Raw genomic sequence first — 21,581 nt, forward strand, 5'->3', positions numbered from 1 at the left:
ACAAAGACATCCATGGTACACAAAAGTCGATCGAAGGCTTAAAAGTTTATAAAATAACCAGAATGCAAAAATGCAATGTGGTTTCGATGATGTAACATGAGCAGTTTTCTTCATGAATCTGACGTAATGTATATAGTGAGGGTGTACATGTTTACAAGGCTTTCACGATTTGACCTGCTGTCCCCATATGACCTTTCACTTCCACCACAATCAATATAGGCTTCTTATTTACTCTTATTACTTTCTAATTCTAATTAACCTTCCGTGAATCCATGGTTGGACGGGGACATAAATTGCTACCGGTGCTGGGGCTCTTTTTCTTTCTATGGGGGGATTCAAGTATGAACCAATAGTAAAGTAATAGATGAAGGTTAGCTGGGTGTTTTCGATGGGAAATTGCGTATCGGAGATTAATTATCTTTGGTTTATTCCATTTCCTCGTCATATATTTAGTGATATGATTCCGGGGAATCAAAGGTTTTAGACATTGAAGAACAATTAAAGAATAAAATGTAAATTATTCCCTTTAAGCTGCGAATAGTCATATATTTCTTTGGTATTTATTTATCATTATATATATGCTACATAACAAACTATTAATATTTTAATAAAGAGTAAACAACAATTAGTAAGAAAGAAAGAGAGGAAACAAGAGGGAAATCTCATCGCCAGCAAACCATTTAGGAGTAGTTTTGTACCCCAAATTGAGCCAAAAATATACATTTGACCTTTAACCACCTGACAAAATTCACAATATTTGACCTTTGGTTCCGGGGGGGGGGTGGGGGTACCTTCCCACCAAGTTTGAAGACACATGGCCCAATCGTTTAGGAGTTTTTGACACAAAATTGGACACACAGACACACACACAATGACACCCCCGCCCGCACACACACACGTTTTGACCACCTCCCTCAGTCATGGACTTCCGGTCACCGTGGGGTACCCCACCATTGGTCGTTTGACCAATAAAAGTCAACATCCAAAAATTTACAAAACTAAGGTCATCAGTTTTGCTTTATATATATGCAATTAGTTGCTCATGATATTTGTTATATTATAATACAGTTTGCTGAAGGATTTATACATAACGCTAAACCCCTAACACCGTAACCTCCTGATAACCCACTAGAATATCATAACACTGACTCTAGACGTTAAGACCGTAGGTCAACTTATAATATTAGGTAAGGGACATTGCACACTAGCTTCTGCTCGCTAAAATGCCACTGACACTAAACATTTCATGGTCCTTGTACTTATGTTTATTCATTGTTATTGTTCACATTAACTTGTTTACCATTAAAGTCACATCTGCACGGTAAACAACTTTTAAAATGTTATAGGCTATGCAAATACGCTGTGATTGTCGGAAATCAAGTACAACGTCGAGTGTCTAGACAAAGTACCAGCATAAAAATACTGCACTTTTAAACTGATTTCATTGAGCCCCTCCAACAATGCGTAGAGATAATCTGGGAATGTCGGTAATCAAGTAAAACGAGTGTCGAGACAAAATGCCAGCATAAAATACTGTACTTAAAATTGATTTATTGAACCATTAAATGATGTCTGGAGCATGTTGTGACTGTCGGCAATCAAGTAAAACGAATGACAGTAATATTACTAAAGACAAATGTTTTCGTCCCGATCGAACACCAATTGCGTTTATTATATGACCTATACTTTTACTAGTGTATATAGTTGAGAAGATGCGATCTTATCACTGCCTGTACTTTGTGAATGCTCTACACAATATATATATATATATGGCGGATGCCATCCAGTGCCCTAGCTTCGCTGTTTTACAAGGGCGGCCGTCCGACCTTCATTTCGCCCGCCCTGCCACTCTTTCCTCCTCTCCAACTCCGTATATAGTACCTCGATGCTTTGACCTGCAGCGATTTCACCAGCAACCCCAACTCTTCAAATATCCCCGCAAATGTAGTGTGCATATCTCGCTAAATTCCACGCAATATGTGTTAGGTCTGTTCGGACTTCGGAGTTTCAACTGCACATGCGCATATCCTGAAAAGTTGTGGAGAAAAGATCATATCACCTTACCTACAACACATAGCCTTAGTCAAAACTCGAGTGTATCTTGGATGATTCGTTTCTTGCATAACATGTTAGCGGGTTTTTTGGTCTAAAATTCTTAACAATGCTGAGCGAGGTATGTGTATATTCCATTTACAACACAATCCCTTTCGCAAATCGAAACTCTGAACTGGATTGGTGTTACGAATGAACTTGCTTGGCGGGTTTAGTAAACTAGTTCTGTGAGTGTATTGCCTACGTACTTCAATATTGTGCCCCTCTTGTTACTCACGAAGCGCAGACTACATCCAACCATAGAGCAACTGATCCAACATTTACCCTGGATGCTTTTCAGTATTTGGAAACAACCAACTCCACGAAAATTATAGTATTTAAATAACATTTTTACGCAATGTCGAAACTTCAATGACTACTTTTGACGATGTATGACTGCAGTATAGTTTATGCACACGAATTAGTGTTGCACCAGAATCATGACTTGAAGCACGTGGTCAAAGGGACCGCGAAAATTTACGCAAGTTTGCAACGAAGAAATAACTGTGGTATAAAATCACATTTTACATTATCAACTCTCAAAAGGGAGAGAACAAAACATACTGTGAGATTTAAAGTCCTTTTCAGTATCAAAGATGTTGTGGTAGCTTCCCGCAAAATTCATAGATTGTCTCAACTCATAACTTTCTGTGATAAAACAATTATTCAAATATGACATTAACAATATCGTAAATAACGTCCTCGGAGTTGTATCAACTATCATGTAAATATCGTTAACAACGTGATTTTGTTCGACAAATCAGGTTGTTAAGGATATTTACATGGCTGTTGCTACAAATCAGGACATTAACGATTCCCCCCCCCCCCCCCTTTTCGCGTTACATAGTTAAACCTTCATACTTTGCGTTCATTGAGCACTGAAGATGCAAGCATGTTTGCAGACAATGGGTAAGGGACTATTAACCAAACAAATCTCGGGAAATTTGAGAAAACATCATTGGCTGTATTTAGCATGAAAATCTATGTAATAGATATGTTGTTAGCACTGCACGGAAGCAACTTGCGGTTGATTGTTATAATTTTTTTGAAAAGAAAGAATGATGTTCGTTCACAATGTGTTCACAAACGAACTTTAGATAGCAACGAAAGTGTAGACATCAACGTGAGTTTATACATCAACGTGAGTTTAGACATCAACGGGAGTTTAGACATCAACCATAAGTTTTATAGCAACGAAAGTTTTAGACATCAACGTGAGTTTAGACATTAACCGTAAGTTTAGAAATCAACGTGAGTTTAGACATCAACGCGCGTTTAGTCATCAACGTGACTTTAGACATCAACGTAAGTTTAGACATCAACAAACAACAGCAACATGGTAAACTAGCAGCAACAGCTTTAGTTTAGACAGCAGCAAACTTAGTTTAGACAACGAAATACGGTTGCCCTTTCCGCGTTCCATAATACCTAAGGTGTGTGTTATATCAAATTACCCCCCCCCCCCCTCCCCCGCTTACAGCTATTCCTTTGACCAGGTCCACCTACATACTCCACTTACCAACATAAAAAATATTCGTCGTGCATTAAAATATATTAATTAGGAAGTACGTAAGTATATGACTCGCACGTACGCTCGGATATCGCGCACGAGTGTCATGTGGGTATATAGCGGTTGCGCACGGATATGGGTACCACGTAAATTCAGATGACCAGTTCTTATCGATGCCCTCTCCTTTGTCAGTGATCCGAACATGTCTTATCATCACCAAAGAGATACGAACAAAGTACGTACTTACGCAAACAATTTGACTCTTTATTAATATGGTAATGAATAACGGTAAAATGACTGGGTAATTTAGACAATGAAAGAGATCAAAGAAATGTACGGCTAGAACGGGATTCGAAGCAGCGACGTCTGGATTACAATGTTGTACGGTTCTATTGTTTCTGGCTGGCACCCCCAACTAAGAAATTGCTATATTAGTGGTCATTTCTAAATGCCAAATTAAACTTATTTTACCAATCATTCTGACGAAGTTGTACAACAGACAAACCTACTGAGGAGACTCTTTTCCCTGCACCGAGAGTGACTATTCTCTAATAAACTGGAATCCTCGTCTTTATTGCCTTCATTTTCCTCACTATGTGTAATTATTATCCCGAGACAAGTCATGATAATTAATAACGAAGCAACACAGATTTGCCAAGACAGTTGTTTTTCTAACAGAAGGTGTTCTCCAAAATACGTTATTATAACCTCAGATAATAATATCGTTGTCACCACGCTTGGGTTCTCTTTCGTCACAGCGAAAAATTCAAATGCCAGCCCTCCGGATAAAGAGATTCCCGTTAGTACCATCACAAGAACATCTCGGGTATTCCCAAGAATACCCCAAGATTTGGAGAGCGTTGTTGGTAGCAACGACACGATGAGGTACTGTATGGCATAAGATGTTATCATTACGCTGTAGTCGATTTCATTCTCTGACAGTTTGCGAGCAATCACTATGGAGGCAGCGGATGCTAAGGCACTGAATAAACCACAGATTACTCCAAAAATAGATTGCGGAATTATTAGTTCTGTATCTCCCTTCTCTTCCTCTTGGCGTCTGTTGAATATATTTGTAGAGAGAACAAAGACAGCAGCTATCGCAGAACCTACGAATAGTGGATCCGTCCATCTGAACGCATTTTGAAGAAAGATGGCGCTGAAAATGATAACGAAGACAGGTTCTGTATAAAATATCAAAATACCATCTCCGGGTCCTAAGTTGAAAACAGCAAGTACAAGGAGGGTGTGCCCGATAGCAGCAGTAAACCCGAAAGCTAAGACAGGTAAAGTTCTTAGACCTAAATTGAAGGTAGGACGCCTGCATAACGTTAAGATGGAAACGCAAAGAGTTAATGCGAAAGCAGAAACAGTGATGGTGAAATAACGATGTGGCTGACAACTAAACCTAGCAAGTAAAATATTTTCAGCGGAAAAGCTAAAAGCAGCTGCGATCGCTGAGGAGATTCCAACGATACGGTCAAGTGCACACTGCTTCATGATGATAGTAAGATATGCTTCTTAGTCGATATATGTGTCAAGACTGAACCATCGGACTATGAAGACGTTAAAATTTATAAAGTCAGGTAGCAGGTTCATGAGTATAAAGCGCCTTTTACTCCGTACGAGGCGTAAAATCATTAGCTTGCTACAAGCTAACTGCTCTGATCGTAAATGCGGGCAGCGGGATACATTGAGTTTACATCCACATATACATATACACACCCACACAACTATATATATATATATATATCATAAAAATTATATATATAATTGAAATAAATGTAGCCTACATAACGTGGTTTCCATCCGTGCGTAACCGCTATACCCATGCGTGCACTCGTGCGCGTCATCCGAGCGTACGTGAAAAATGTGGGGGCGGAAGTATCATTCCGCCCCCCCCCCCCGCTTCGCAAGTCAGAAACCCCTTTTTCATTTCCAAATAAGAAAAAATCTCATTTGGAGCACCAAATTGCATCTAAGGCCAGGTGAAAATGCAAAATTATATACAAAATGGAGTGGGTGGGTTGAAGTGTGCTATATTGCACCAATTTGCAAGGCCGGCCATCAGTCTTCAGCCCCCCCCCCCCACTCAAAAGTACCTTCCTACGCCACTGACTCCAAAAAACTTTGCTTTTGTTATGTTGATTAGTCCAAGGCAGACTAGAGTCCAAGATTTAAGTTCGGTCCTCATTTGAAAAATAGATACAGCCTTGCAAAATAGTATCATATTAATGTGAAGTTAACTTTGCCCATTTTAAATAATAAAAGAAATACATATCTCGATTAATGTTGACAATTTTAATCATTCATATCAGAGTGAATCTTGAATAAGTCGTGGCCGGTTAATGTTCGAATCCCACGAGAAACTATGTCACATTTGTTGCGGCAAACATTGCAGAAAGAAGTGTTCCCGACAGACACGCTTAGAATACAATTAATACAGGTCTTGTTCAACTATATGTGGCAATTTCGAAGGTTGGTATTCTAATGTACCTGCCAGTGGCGGCGGAACCGGGGGGGGGGGCTTGGGGGGGCTCAGCCCCCCAATGAAAAAGTTGAGGGGCAAATGCATGATAAGCCCCCCCCCCCCCCCCAATATTTACCAAGGCTCCGAAACATGCATCTGCCCATTTTTGAATGCATACTTGTCGATCTGTCCGATGCACACGTATACTATATAGGTGTAATAATTAAATATGATAATTGATTGTCTGTATCATGCCTCATCGAATATTAGTGTTTTAAATAAGAGGGTAATAAGCTAAACGCTACACCCATCAACATTTGCGTTTACACTACGAGTACACGCAAGGCGTGGAACATGGCTTTATGATTAAATTTTATGTTCAATCAAGTATTAAACGAACAAAAACACAATATTGGCATTTCAACTGTACTGTATAGGGGACATGCATTCATGACATGATGACAGTGCTAGGTCATAGAAATTTGTTGGCAACTGCACATGGTTTTGGAATTACCCATTTGTTGACATTAAGAAATGCTTTCTGTTTTTTCTTATGACATTTATTTAATTCAGGGGCGTCGGAGCCGGTACGGGCAGGTCCGGCGAACACCGGACCAATATTCACGACGCAAAAAAAAAAGTAGGACTAAAAAATGGAAAAAAAATCTCGGAGGTATATGTTTCAATAATTTTCAATAATGATGACGGCAATTAGGCTACTGTGACTACTCTGGTATGGCAGGGGTCTTGTTTTCAAGCTCGGGAAGTGCCGTTTCCTGTTATCTGGGAGGCATATTTTCAAAATTTTCTCAATTACACTACGCGCCAATCATGGTGCCGCGTAGCGTAGTTTGACCTACCAAACGTCCCCCCGATAATTATGATAGTTGGCCACACTCTCAACCGCCGTACATATAGCTTCCGACGCCCTTGTAATTATTGCATTTAATTGCAAGTAGTAATTTACTACTCTCAAAAAACGTCTTTGCGAGTACACGTCGAGGAATAGCTGCTCTCTTAAAACACCATCGAATATACAAATTACAATGTTTTTACAGATTTTTACGTGCAATCTGAGAAATTGCAGGCTTGAGACCCTTGTTTTAGGGCTAGGTATTCGCAGCATAAAACACTCGGGAAGTGCCGTTTCCGGCCATCTGGGGGGTTTGAAAAACCCAAAATTTTCTTGTACGCTCCGCACCAACCGATGGTGGCGCTCCGCTTAGATAGTCTCCACATATTAGCCCCCCAATAATTTTCCCGTTCCGCCGCGCTTGGTATCTGCCTCCGTATAACAAACAGTTCATTAAAAACAGTTTAACACAACTTGTGCTGTGAATGAATGTTACCAAGAATTTGTGTACTTTCTGTGTTCTATGGAGTTTAAATATTTAGTTAAGATATTGCAAACATGTTTTTTTCAAAAGAAGCCAAGCCAACACCCAGGGGCGTAGCGAGCGGGGGGGGTGTGGGGGGTGTCACACCCCCCCCCCCAATAATTTGGTCGCTGTCGGCAAATTTTGGGTCTGTCGGCAAAAGGAGAAAAGGTGAAGAGAGCGGAAGGGGAAGAAAGAAGGAAAGCTGAATAGAAAAAGGAGAACGGGAGCTTCTTCCGTGCCAAATTTGACTTAAAATATGCACCAGATTGCGTCTAAGGACGTTCAAACTAATTTTTCCAAAGGGGAGGGGTAGACCCCCTACCCTTAGACCCATCCCCCATTTCAGTCACCACTTCCAGATCCGTCGGCAAATCAAATTTGACTTAAAATATGCACCAGATTGCATCTAAGGACGTTTCAAAACTAAAAAATTGCCAAAGGGGAGGGGGACACCACCTCCCCTTAGACCCCTCCCCATTTTAGTCACCACTTCCAGATCCGTCGGCAAATCAAATTTGACTTAAAATATGCACCAGATTGCATCTAAGGACGTTTCAAAACTAAAAAATTACCAAAGGGGAGGGGGACACCCCCTCCCCTTAGACCCTGTAAATCAATAAAGATTTCTTTATTCCGTATTCCTGTAATCCAAAGATTATTCAACGCAGAAGAAATGTTGAGTCGATTCGTAGTTTATTAGCTTTGATATCTGGTAACTATCTGGTAATCTGTTAATCTGCTAATCTGTTAATCTGTCAGTCTGTCAGTCTGGTTCTCTACTCTCATGTATCTTTTGGGCGACATTTGCCCACCCAGTTTGAAGATAAACAGGTAACAAACTGTGAATCTTAAGAAGGTTACTTGTTGAATTTAGGTCATTTACAGTTTGTTACCTGTTTATCTTCAAACTGGGTGGGCAAATGTCGCCCAAAAGATACATGAGAGTAGAGAACCAGACTGACAGACTGACAGATTGACAGATTAGCAGATTAACAGATTAAAAGATTACCAGATAGTTACCAGATATCAAAGCTAATAAACCACGAATCGACTCAACATTATATCAGCGTTGAATAATCTTTGGATTACAGGAATACGGAATAAAGAAATCTTTATTGATTTACAGTAAATAAAATCTTTGGTTTAACACTGGAAAATACTTCTTGCTTCAATACGTTCTTGATATCGACTGAACTCAAATTACGGTAAATGACCGTAAAGACAGAACCAACAAAAACAACAAATTTCAAACACATATGGCTCCCTGGCGGAATCATTACAGTTTTCAAGAGTAGCGATGGGAAAGTAAGAAGTGTTGAAGTTAAGGTTCGTAATAAAATACTCAAAAGACCGATCACGAAATTGTGTATTGTAAAGAGAATGTCTGATTAGTCTCATTGTTCATTTTTCTTTGAATATATATTGCTTTGTCACAGTGTACTAAATTTGTTTGATTGGTTGTAAATGTGTGTAAAATCCATATGATTTAACAGGGGGGAGTGTAAACGCGCTCACACGATGTGTTGTTTGTGTATTGTTACGAAGTGTGCGTCATGTAAAGTTGCAGTGCTACTGCGCGTGTGCGTGTTTGTGCGAGTGTGCGTGCGTGCGTGAGTATGTGTTTGAAATTTGTTGTTCTTAATGTATCTACTTTAGTTAATGATAATTTTTCTGAGCAGTTAATCTCCAGGTTTTCATCGTGGACAAAGTTAGTCAAGGTGTTAGCTTGGGTCTTTCGCTTTGTTAATAAGTGTAGAGGTTCATTGGCAGCAAGTGGCATAAATCTGTATCAGAAATCGAAGCGAGTGAAACTACCATAATTTCATGGGTCCAAAAGTCGGCGTTTAAATCCTGGCAGCGTGACCAGCGATTATTTAAACTCAAACCCATTCTTCTTGGAAATGTACTTAGAGCGGGGGGTCGTCTCGACAATGCTGATTTGGGAAATGACGTTAAGCACCCAATTATCTTGCCCCCTAGGGGAGCAGTAGTCACACTCATTATTAGATATTATCATGAGTCGGTAGGTCATGGTGGTTTGGCCATGACGTTAAGTGCCATTCGGCAAAAGTTTTGGCTACTGAATGGTCGAACAGCAGTGAAGAGTGTAGTAAGTAAGTGCGTTATTTGTCGTAAGATCCTTGCACGGCCTTCTTGTCAGATAATGGCCGCATTGCCTTCGGAGAGAGTCTCCTCTGACAAACCTCTTTTTAGTTTTGTCGGCGTGGACTATTTTGGGCCATTCGAAGCGAAAAGAGGTCGCTCGACCGTAAAGAGGTTCGGTTGCATTTTAACTTGCTTGTCCTCCAGAGCTGTTCATTTGGAAGTTTGTGAATCCCTTGATGCTGATTCCTTCCTTAATGCTTTCAGACTTTTTGTAGCAAGAAGAGGTCAGCCAGTTAAGATTTTTAGCGACAATGGTTCTAATTTCCAAGCTGGCGAGAAAGAGCTGAGAAATGCTTTTAAAGCCATGAATAAAGATGATGTAGAAGCCTTTTTTCATAGTAAAGGTTGTGAGTGGCACTTTAACCCTCCTACAGCCAGCCATTTCGGAGGAGCATGGGAAAGGCTTATCAGGTCGGTTAGAAGGATTCTAAGAGGCGTCCTGAGGCAGCAAACGGTCACTGATGAGGTTCTTACTACTGTACTAGCTGAGGTTGAATCTATTCTCAACTCAAGACCTCTCACTGACTTCTCCTCAGATCCAAAAGATGAGGAGCCTCTTACTCCAAACCACCTGCTTTTGATGAGACACGGGCCTGACACCCCAGTTGACGCAGGAGTCTCTTACGACCGTAAAAGATGGCTTCAAGTACAGTACCTTGCTTCTTTGTTTTGGAAGAGATGGCGGAAAGAATATCTGCCTCTCCTCCAAAAACGCCATAAGTGGAATGTTCCGAAAGAAAATGTTGTCGTTGGGGACATAGTTCTCCTCACCGACGAAACAATTCCACGCGGAAAATGGCCTTTAGCTAGAATCATTACAGTTTTCAAGAGTAGCGATGGGAAAGTAAGAAGTGTTGAAGTTAAGGTTCGTAATAAAATACTCAAAAGACCGATCACGAAATTGTGTATTGTAAAGAGAATGTCTGATTAGTCTCATTGTTCATTTTTCTTTGAATATATATTGCTTTGTCACAGTATACTAAATTTGTTTGATTGGTTGTAAATGTGTGTAAAATCCATATGATTTAACAGGGGGGAGTGTAAACGCGCTCACACGATGTGTTGTTTGTGTATTGTTACGAAGTGTGCGTCATGTAAAGTTGCAGTGCTACTGCGCGTGTGCGTGTTTGTGCGAGTGTGCGTGCGTGCGTGAGTATGTGTTTGAAATTTGTTGTTTTTGTTGGTTCTGTCTTTACGGTCATTTACCGTAATTTGAGTTCAGTCGATATCAAGAACGTATTGAAGCAAGAAGTATTTTCCAGTGTTAAACCAAAGATTTTATTTACTGTAAATCAATAAAGATTTCTTTATTCCGTATTCCTGTAATCCAAAGATTATTCAACTCAGATATAATGTTGAGTCGATTCGTGGTTTATTAGCTTTGATATCTGGTAACTATCTGGTAATCTTTTAATCTGCTAATCTGTCAATCTGTCAGTCTGTCAGTCTGGTTCTCTACTCTCATGTATCTTTTGGGCGACATTTGCCTGTAAATCAATAAAGATTTCTTTATTCCGTATTCCTGTAATCCAAAGATTATTCAACGCAGATATAATGTTGAGTCGATTCGTGGTTTATTAGCTTTGATATCTGGTAACTATCTGGTAATCTTTTAATCTGTTAATCTGTTAATCTGCTAATCTGTCAATCTGTCAGTCTGTCAGTCTGGTTCTCTACTCTCATGTATCTTTTGGGCGACATTTGCCCACCCAGTTTGAAGATAAACAGGTAACAAACTGTGAATCTTAAGAAGGTTACTTGTTGAATTTAGGTCATTTACATACCCCATCTGAGTTAAGGTAACGTAACACCTCTGCATTTCGGATATGAGCTTCCACAAGCTTTCTCCGTCATTAGCCTTAATCGATTTGCGACTAACCAATTTACTCATCAAAGAATTCAGAATCAGATGCGGTTGACCAAATTGACGTTTCAAAATTGCCTTCGCGCTTTCGTAACCTTCGTCACCTAGAAGCGCGCAACTTTCGATGCAGAAACGCGCTTTACCTTTACATAGCTGCAGCAAATACTGCAAACGCGCGGCATCACCGCTCAATTTACTTGCCACGTTAACTTCGAAATTGGTTATGAAGTACCAATAATCTGTGGGGTCTCCATTAAACTCAAATACCTCAGCCTTCGGTAACTCTAATGCCAATTTGAGTTCGTTAAACCCGAATACATAGTTGGAATCACAACTAGAACTATACCTATTTGAACTTAAATGTGGAAGACCTTCACCATTCTTCATGTCTACGTTACTATTATTACCATCGGTAATATCATTAACTTCCTTAGAGCTAACACAATGACTAACGTTACTATTCTTAGTAAAAATACCGTTATCATCATTGTCGGTTAACCTCTTTTCCTCGTCGCCTTCGGGAGCTTCTGAGGTCCTCTCGGGCCCTTTTCTGCTTAGGTCTACATACCTCTCGACTTCGATCTTTACGGCGATGAACTTGCTGACTACGTCCGCCATCCATTCTTCTTCCAAAATAAACTTATCTTCTTCCAAAAGCTTTTCAATCACAGCTTGATGGGCCTCTTCTATTGCTTCTAAATTTGTATTCGCTTTCTCTAAGAGTTCCTTCACAGAGTCTATTCCTGCGTCCTCTCTAATGAGAGTAGAAATATAATTAATTGCTCTAGTCAAGGTCCCCTTCTTATTCCTGCGCCGTATTAACAGCGTCTTCATCGTAAGGGCCTCGTCTGTTGACATCTTCAATTATAGATTTTATTTACTGTAAATCAATAAAGATTTCTTTATTCCGTATTCCTGTAATCCAAAGATTATTCAACGCAGAAGAAATGTTGAGTCGATTCGTAGTTTATTAGCTTTGATATCTGGTAACTATCTGGTAATCTGTTAATCTGTCAATCTGTCAGTCTGTCAGTCTGGTTCTCTACTCTCATGTATCTTTTGGGCGACATTTGCCCACCCAGTTTGAAGATAAACAGGTAACAAACTGTGAATCTTAAGAAGGTTACTTGTTGAATTTAGGTCATTTACAGACCCCTCCCCCATTTCAGTCACCACTTACAGATCCGTCGGCAAATCAAATTCTCCACACCCCCCCCAACAAAAACCCCTTCGCTACGCCCCTGCCAACACCCTGCATAATCAGTGGTTATTGACAATAGTTATCTTGCTAATACTGCGAAACATGCAACGTGGTATAAATTAGTTAGCAAGATATAAGTAGGTCATAAAAAAAGCATATAACATATTCTCTATGGAAAAATGGTATGAATCTTGCAAGTTGCAATGCAGAATAATTCCTGTATAAGGAATATTATATATGCATTTGTGTGTTAACAGCATTAAATGAGGCTGAGGAAGTCATGTGACTCTTACCGTACCCTAATTGAAAAGGATTTTGGAGTTCCTCATAAAATATTCAATTATGATTTAACTGCAGTGGAAAGCAGTGGTATTTAAGTTATGAATAACCAAATATTAAGGTGCTAGTTTAGTTTAGTACTATGCGTGAGAATTGCTTCTCGTACAATTGATTGTAAATGTGATTCATGCTAAGAAAAAATACTTGCATATGTAGACCATGAAAAATTCAAGATTGTTGGGAGAAGTCAAGTTTTAAGGAAACTGCAGATTTCTTTATTACAGTGTACTCGAAACTGGTGAATGTAACCAGAGTGCATCATCACCATTGCAGAAAAAAAATCAATATTCTTGATGTGCACTCAATAATATATTTAGAAGGTTATAATGAATGCAGTAAAATGTTTGGAAGGTTATAATGATGAAATAAATGTTGTCTACAGTTCTGAAAGGGCAAAGAAGACTAGCTGTTTGAGCATGATTGGCAAATGACAAGCCCTGACCGTTTAATTTCTTGACCATTGTAATGTAAGTTTCTGTCAATAATGGTGTTTACCAGTCTAAACAGAAACATCATTACTTTATCCCTTTAGGACTAAAGGAAACTGAAACTGTCAGGCAAGTTTATATAATAAAATAAAAATAAAACAAAACTGTTAGCAAACTGCTTATCCACAAAAGAGCCTGTGTAGGAGAAAGTTTAGAAATGAAAGGAAGAGCATCCGTTCTGGATCATCAGAAGACATCAGACAACCAAAGAAAGACAAACGCTTGCCTTCTCTTTCTAATCCTGGAGAGGACTCAGAATCTATTGCTGCACATATAAGGTAATAAAAACCTAATGCTCTTATAAAGTTATATATATATAGAGGGTTAGGGTAACCCTACCCCTTCAATGTATATATATAAGAGGTAGGGTGAGGCGCACGCCCCATCCAAAATCCTTGATCTGTCACTGGCTACACTGTGTATATAATAGGGATCAGGGCTGTAATGATGTCACTGTTCCTCTTCCCAGTGTCTTGGCATTTTTCTTCTTTTTACTCCTTTTCCACTTTTTCTCTTTCTTCTTCTTTTTCTTTTCCCTTCCTTCCTCTCCTCCTCCTCTTTCCCCCTTTTTTTCCTATTTTTCTCTTTTTTGCGATCTCCTCTTTTTCTTACTGGGGGGCGCGCTCCAACACCCCCCCCCCCCTGGATACGCGCCTGAATACATACATACACACAAACGCCATCGTGAATGCAAAGGTTACAGTTTTCATCGAAACCAAGAACCTTCCTTACAATTTCTATTGTCTATAAATGCTGCGGCAATGGCGTGCCCAAAGCCATTAGATCATCCCCTTCATTGCATTGTCAGTCAGGAGAAATCCATGTTCACGGGCCTGATTGATGTAGTGTTCACAGTCAGGCAGTATAGCACTATTTTTAGCAAAGTAATGTTGTTTGTGACACATAAGGGTTTCACATATAGCCTATAAACTGAGACGGGATGTCCTCAAAACGGATTGGTTGTCCCCAGAACATATTAGAAACATCATAAAACTAATGAGGTTTACCAGGTGCATTCCCTCCAGGGGGTTGGGGGGGGGGAGGGGATAGACTCTGGTCCAGTTGTACAGTTTGGTCTTTGCTTGTTAGTTTCGTCCCCGATTTTCAATACCCACACTGGGTATATAGGAGCAGGTTATAAAAAAATACCATAAATTCTGTTGTTATCGGCATTGTCCTATTTATTGCAAGGAAAATATATTGTCCCTCTGACAAACTCAAATGATTTTCGAAAGGTCTTTGTGAAGTTAATGGAAAGCACTATTTGTACGAAAGGCATACAAAACTAGAGCATCGATGCTGTAGAATCCCATTACTATACTGATGTGCTGGTACTTTAATGCTTAGTGTATCAGTTAAGACAGGTATTACAAGGTACTGTTGGTGGAAGTGAACAGACATTTTCATGCACAAAACCTAAGTTACAAAACAGATCACAATCCTACAGAATCACATAAGGTCAAAAATGAGCAAGATAAAGCTTTAATTACCTTAAAATCAACCCCCGAGAAACATACCTTTTTATCACATACCACTGGCAGGACAGCTTTGAAACTTACTATTAACTCACAACTGTATAATATATTGTGTAAGATGCCACTTTCAAGCAACAGTTTTCTTTTCAAGAGTTTACTTCCAAGTTGTTTAGACTAGTGTAGGTCCATTGTCAAATCGAGGCTTCACTGCCAGATAAGGACTATCTCTATTGGTCTCAGCACAGTATTATAATTGTTCAGTCAAGTGTGTTGGTAGCTCTCTGAACTTGAGATGCACAACATCATTTGTTTAACTATTTTACTAGCTGTGCTTAAGAGCATGTTAGAAGGTCTGGAACCATCTAAAGTGGTTTTCTGTGATTTGACATTAAGATGTAACAAATGTATATATATGCTTGATGATGATTTCATTACTCTGTGTCAACCAGGGAAGATATCATTTGATGAACCCGATATTTGTAGCAAAACAATATTAATAAACACCCCCACACAACTTCTAAAGGCAGACTTCATTCTCCTTTAATATCTACAGCATTGCATGTGTTGTTTTCAGCACACAAAGACATTCCTCTGCCCCTCCCCTGCCAAGTACTTGAGAACTGCACAGGGTAGAACTAATTCTCCAAGTAAAGATTAATTACACAAACAAAGAAAACAGCTATTTTCATACATGAATTACACAGTTTGTTCTTGCACAATACTGCACAAATACCTCTGATTGTACTGTCAAATGGGCTTGGAAGTACAACTGAAACAGATTTCAGGATATTGTCTATTTTGATTGGCTATGGTATTTTTCTTGTGATGATCGAATGCATTTGATTTTGCACTGAACCTGCAACAAACTCTATAGCATAATGCTTCAGAGAACCTCAGTATTAGCACACTGCTTCAAATGCACAAAGCAAGCTTGAGTCCCTCCCTGTGTTCTTCTCAATCTTTTCAGAACCTTGCTAGTCCTCTTTTACCAGCTTCATCTGGATGCATCCAACTATGAATCGCTCATAATTTAAGTTGAAACTTGAAATCTGACATTCTTCAGCTATCAAACATTGTAATTTTATAATTTGATGTCTTTAAGCTGATTCTGAACTGTGTGTAACAATTTTCTCTGCTTTGGTTGGTATATATCTTCAAAGACACCTTCACATGGCTTAGAGGTTGGCATCGCCTCTGTCTCCTGTCTGATGATGGATGGTCGTATAATGTCTATTTCCCTTTTGAAGTAGTTATGCATGACAGGAAGAATGCTAGTAGGAGCATGGAAGTCAACAACAAAGTACCTGCAAGGACAAAGAGATAGCGAGTGTAAAACAATACATGATTAATAGAACAAAACAATCATGACATTTACTCTCGTTTTAAAATTCTTCATTACATCATTACACTGGTCTAGCTAGCACTGTATACTTTGTGTTATATAGAGCATATATACATATATGTATGTATGTATTTTAGAATTTTAGATCCTCCTGCAAGCAGGAACTCGCGAAGAAGCCATCATTGGCTTATGAAAGCCGCAAGCTGACCGAAGTCAGTCTCTTACTTAGATTCATATTTTATTATCAATTGTCAACAACTCTGTAACTAAACGACATACATTAATCTTGGAGTGACTCGAACTCGGGACCTTATGATTGAAGGGCACTGGCGTTAACCACTGATCTAACACTCCCTAATATAGGGCAGAGAGTGAAACAGTGTTTCTAGTTTGGCGTTTGAAACTCCAAAATTGAATATCATTGATTTCAAACATTTCATTTTTTCATTACGACCCAAGGTTGTCTATGTAGCAGTAAAAACATTGGAACTTTTTACCATCCCTAATGTTCAGCTAATAATCCCTAATTGTAAAAAATTGAGAGCCCACACAAGTCCTACCCATATACACAGGGTACATTGTCATAAAATAACAGTAAATTCATATTTGACATTTTTTCATCCGATTTGGCCATCAATTCTGGTCGGTTGCATCACAAAAAACTGGCAACCCTAGAGTGAATCTATATTATAAATGGCCATATTGTTGTGTATATAATTGCAATAGCTGTAGATCAGTGTTTTATAAATGCTTACAATATCAACAAGGACAGAAACTATCATACGAGAGTGTATCATTATGATTGTGTTTTATTTTTCTTATAAGCACAGCATGTGAGACAAAAGAAAGAAAATAGCTCTTCAAGTTTAAAAAGCATGAACATGAAATGAAGCAATTTACATGATATAAATATTGCCATGAAAATGGTTTCAGATGAACAGAATGCATCTTCCACAGGTTCATGTACTGTAGTACATATTGAACAGAATGAATTTAAAGTTTAAGCCTTTGTTAAAGCTGATGCCAAGTCTAGGGTTCTGTTCTATTATTATATATATATTACTTTACAAAGATCTTTGCACAATTTTTAAAACAAATAAAAATAACAGAGGATATCTAAAATACGGTTCTTCAATTTTCTTCTTCAATTAATCAATTCTTTTCTTCACATTTTCTTCAACAGAGTGTGAAGCCCTGCCATGGGGTCCTGATTGTGTTTTCTCCTGAAACGGAGATACCTCTCGTGACCGCTTCACCGGAGTTTGATATGAATGTCATCTCCTTCTGTCAATAGATGGACAATGAACCGACGAGAGAGACGCTGTACATTTCATTTACAGTACATTTCTAATTAACTCTCTGCAGTGAATCCAGGGTTGGACGGGGACATAAATTGCTACCGATGCTGGGGCTTTTTTCTTTCCATGGGGGGGGGGGGGTTCAAGTAAGAACCAATAGCGTGTAATAGATAAAAGGTTAGCAGGGTGTTTTCGATGGGGAAATTTCCTATCGGAGATTAATTATCTTTGGTTTATTCCATTTCCTCGTCATATATTTAGTGATATGATTCCGGGGAATCAAAGGTTTTAGACATTGAAGAACAATTACAGAATAAAATGTAAATTATTCCATGTAAGCTGCGAATAGCCATATATTTCTTTGGTATTTATTTATCATTATATATATGCTACATAACAAACTATTAATATTTTAATAAAGAGTAAACAACAATTAGTAAGAAAGAAAGAGAGGAAACAAGAGAGAAATCTCATCGCCAACAAACCATTTAGGAGTAGTTTTGTACCCCAAATTGAGCCAAAAATATACATTTGACCTTTAACCACGTGACAAAATTCACAAATTTGACCTTTGATTCCGGGGGGGGGGGGTACCTTCCCACCAAGTTTGAAGAAACGTGGCCCAGTCGTCTAGGAGTTTTTGACACAAAATTGGACACACAACGACACCTCTACCACTCCCCCCCCCCCCCCACCACACACACGTTTTGACCCCTCCCTCAGTCATGGACTTCCGGTCACCGTGGGGTACCCCACCATTGGTCGTTTCAGCAATAAAAGTCAACATCCAAAAACGTTACAAAACTAAGGTCATCAGTATTGCTCTATTTATATGCAATTAGTTGCTCATGATATTTGTTATAAAATAATACATTTTGCTGAAGGATTCATACACTAACGCTAAACCCCTAAGACCCTAACCTTTTGATAACCCACTAGAATGTCATAACATTGACTCTAGACGTTTAGACCGTAGGTAAACTTAGATATTAGGTAAGGGACATTGCACACTAGTTTCTGCTCGCTAAAATGACACTGACACTAAACATTTCATGTTCCATGTACTCATGTTTATTCATTGTTATTGTTCACCATTAGAGTTCACCATTAGAGTCACATCTGCCCCCTTGTCATTATTATTAGTTGTTGCATGCCCAACATTTAAATCTAGCGGTCGCACTTTCTTTGTATCATATTTTGTACTTTCCGTTCCACTAACAAGTATTGCTGAAGGAGATCGGTGAGGGACCGAAATTCCAATTTATTTTCTAATGCAGTACTCCTTATTTGTCAATTTAGAGTCATATCTCATTTCTGACTTTGTTAAGTTCAATTTCATTTCTTTTGGGGTCGCGTGTACCGAGTAACGGCTATAAATGAACATCTAATTTACAAATGGTTTCGAGGTAAACAAACACGTGCTAGCCTTTCAGCATTACACGGTGGCTTACGGGGTCATTGCAAGAAACATGTACAAGAAAATGTTTGATTTATAACTATCAGGGCTAAAAGTAATCCCTCCCATAAACTCTTGATTGAATAAAACTAACATATACCAAACACATATAGAACATTATATTGGCTACAACATATATCTAAGGTGTGTTTTATCAAATCAACCCCCTTACAGCTATCCCTTTGACCACGTCCACCTACATACTCCGCTTACCAACATAAAAATATTCGTCGTGCATTAAAATATATTAATTAGGAAGTATGTAAGTATATGTGTATTAACTGTTCCCTTTCAGGGGCAATGGTGATGCACACCCGACGATGATCACACAGTCACAGTCCCGATGCAAGGGGACTGGGGTTGAGAGCGGATCAGTCGTTCGGTAGTTTGGTTTTCGTGCCCAGGTTCTTTCCTGGGCGACTTTTTCTTAAAAAGTATATGACTCGCACGTGCGCTCGGATGTCGAGCACGAGTGCACGTGTGGGTATAGCGGTTGCGCACGTATGGATACCACGTAAATTCAGATGACCAGTTCTTATCGATGCCCTGTCCTTTGTCAGTGATCCGTCTTATCACCACCAAAGAGATACGAACAAAATACGTACTTACGCAAACAATTTGACTTTTTATTATTATGATAATGACTGGGAAATTTAGACAATGGAAGAGATCCAAAAAATGTATGGCTTGAACGGGATTCGAAGCAGCGACGTCTGGATTACAATGTTGTACGGTTCTGTGGTTTCTGGCTGTCACCCCCAACTAAGAAATTGCTATATTGAGATCACCATCAACTAAGGGCTGGATTGCTTAGAAGAGCGATGGGTTTGTAATCCAGTGGTCAGTGGTTCAAATCACGTTCTAGCCATAAATTCCTTTGTCCTTTCCAAATTTGACGTTTGGTATCTTGACATTCTGGCCAGGGACATAGACCTGCAAAATCATGGAAGTAAAATAATGGAATACAATTGTCCTCTGGTCACGTAATCCTAATAACTTTACTGTCGAAAATAAGCTTTTAACAATGTCGAGAAACGTGTTACACTGGCAACATTTATCATGTTTAGTGGTCATTTCTATGCCAAATTGAAGTTATTTGACCAATCATTCTGACGAAGTTGAACAACAGACAATTCTACTGAGGAGACTTTTTTCCCTGCACCGAGAGTGACTATTTTCTAATAAACTGGCATCCTCGTCGTTATTGCCTTTATTTTCCTCACTATGTGTAATTATAATTCCGAGACAAGATATGAGAATAAAGAACGAAGCAACACAGATTTGCCAAGACAATTGTTTTTCTAACAGAAGGTATTCTCCGAAATACGTTATTATAACGTCAGATAATAATATCGTTGTCACCACGCTTGGGTTCTCTTTCGTCACAGCGAAAAATTCAAATGCCAGCCCTCCGGATAAAGAGATTCCCGTTAGTACCATCACAAGAACATCTCGGGTATTCCCAAGAATACCCCAAGATTTGGAGAGCGTTGTTGGTAGCAACGACACGATGAGGTACTGTATGGCATAAGATGTTATCATTATGCTGTAGTCGATTTCGTTCTCTGACAGTTTGCGAGCAATCACTATGGAGGCAGCGGATGCTAAGGCACTGAATAAACCACAGATTACTCCAAAAATAGATTGCGGAATTATTAGTTCTGTATCTCCCTTCTCTTCCTCTTGGCGTCTGTTGAAAATATTTGTAGAGAGAACAAAGACAGCAGCTATCGCAAAACCTGCGAATAGTGGATCCGTCCATCTGAACGCATTTTGAAGAAAGATGGCGCTGAAAATGATAACGAAGATAGGTTCTGTATAAAATATCAAATTTCCATCTCCGGGTCCTAAGTTGAAAACAGCAAGTACAAAGAGGGTGTGCCCGATAGCAGCAGTAAACCCGAAAGCTAAGACAGGTAAAGTTCTTAGACCTAAATTGAAGGTAGGACGCCTGCATAACGTTAAGATGGAAACGCAAAGAGTTAATGCGAAAGCAGAAACAGTGATGGTGAAATAACGATGTGGCTGACAACTAAACCTAGCAAGTAAAATATTTTCAGCGGAAAAGCTAAAAGCAGCTGCGATCGCTGAGGAGATTCCAACGATACGGTCAAGTGCACACTGCTTCATGATGATAGTAAGATATGCTTCTTAGTCGATATATGTGTCAAGACTGAACCATCGGACTATGAAGACGTTAAAATTTATAAAGTCAGGTAGCAGGTTCATGAGTATAAAGCGCCTTTTACTCCGTACGAGGCGTAAAATCATTAGCTTGCTACAAGCTAACTGCTCTGATCGTAAATGCGGGCAGCGGGATACATTGAGTTTACATCCACATATACATATACACACCCACACAACTATATATATATATATATATATCATAAAAATTATATATATAATTGAAATAAATGTAGCCTACATAACGTGGTTTCCATCCGTGCGTAACCGCTATACCCATGCGTGCACTCGTGCTGATTAGTCCAAGGTGTTGATTAG

The 21,581-nt window shown here is 39.2% G+C and overlaps 3 protein-coding genes across 3 annotated transcripts; 1 reads left to right on the forward strand and 2 right to left on the reverse strand.

Annotated features, from left to right (window-relative positions):
* Positions 1-392: 392 nt before the first annotated feature.
* On the reverse strand, positions 393-5,293 carry LOC139962549 (solute carrier family 35 member G1-like). Its single transcript, XM_071962648.1, has 2 exons — positions 4,107-5,293; positions 393-2,028 (listed from the first exon to the last, which is right to left on the reverse strand). The coding sequence occupies exons 1-2, from the start codon at positions 5,099-5,101 to the stop codon at positions 1,983-1,985; spliced, it is 1,041 nt and encodes a 346-aa protein (XP_071818749.1). The 5' UTR covers positions 5,102-5,293; the 3' UTR covers positions 393-1,982.
* A 4,321-nt stretch (positions 5,294-9,614) lies between these two features.
* On the forward strand, positions 9,615-11,030 carry LOC139963206 (uncharacterized). Its single transcript, XM_071963774.1, has 2 exons — positions 9,615-10,262; positions 10,950-11,030. Exons 1-2 carry the CDS (start codon positions 9,615-9,617, stop codon positions 11,028-11,030), a joined length of 729 nt encoding a protein of 242 aa, XP_071819875.1.
* A 5,034-nt stretch (positions 11,031-16,064) lies between these two features.
* LOC139963207 (solute carrier family 35 member G1-like) lies at positions 16,065-21,209 on the reverse strand. Its single transcript, XM_071963775.1, has 2 exons — positions 20,386-21,209; positions 16,065-16,287 (listed from the first exon to the last, which is right to left on the reverse strand). Exons 1-2 carry the CDS (start codon positions 21,207-21,209, stop codon positions 16,065-16,067), a joined length of 1,047 nt encoding a protein of 348 aa, XP_071819876.1.
* Between the last annotated feature and the right edge of the window lie 372 nt (positions 21,210-21,581).

The sequence above is a fragment of the Apostichopus japonicus genome, chromosome 21, assembly GCF_037975245.1.
Source record: "Apostichopus japonicus isolate 1M-3 chromosome 21, ASM3797524v1, whole genome shotgun sequence".
In the NCBI taxonomy this organism is placed as follows: domain Eukaryota; kingdom Metazoa; phylum Echinodermata; class Holothuroidea; order Aspidochirotida; family Stichopodidae; genus Apostichopus; species Apostichopus japonicus.

Excerpts from the sequence above, each read along its gene's own strand:
- LOC139962549 (XM_071962648.1), bottom strand. The coding sequence starts at position 5,101 with ATGAAGCAGTGTGCACTTGACCGTATCGTTGGAATCTCCTCAGCGATC. Across the intron at positions 2,029-4,106 it reads GAAAAGAGTCTCCTCAGTAG|GATATGCGCATGTGCAGTTG; the intron begins GTTTGTCTGTTG and ends ACAACTTTTCAG.
- LOC139963206 (XM_071963774.1), top strand. The coding sequence starts at position 9,615 with ATGGCCGCATTGCCTTCGGAGAGAGTCTCCTCTGACAAACCTCTTTTT. Across the intron at positions 10,263-10,949 it reads ACCGTAAAAGATGGCTTCAA|ATTATTCAACTCAGATATAA; the intron begins GTACAGTACCTT and ends TGTAATCCAAAG.
- LOC139963207 (XM_071963775.1), bottom strand. The coding sequence starts at position 21,209 with ATGAAGCAGTGTGCACTTGACCGTATCGTTGGAATCTCCTCAGCGATC. Across the intron at positions 16,288-20,385 it reads TATTTCGGAGAATACCTTCT|GTACTTTGTTGTTGACTTCC; the intron begins GTTAGAAAAACA and ends TTGTCCTTGCAG.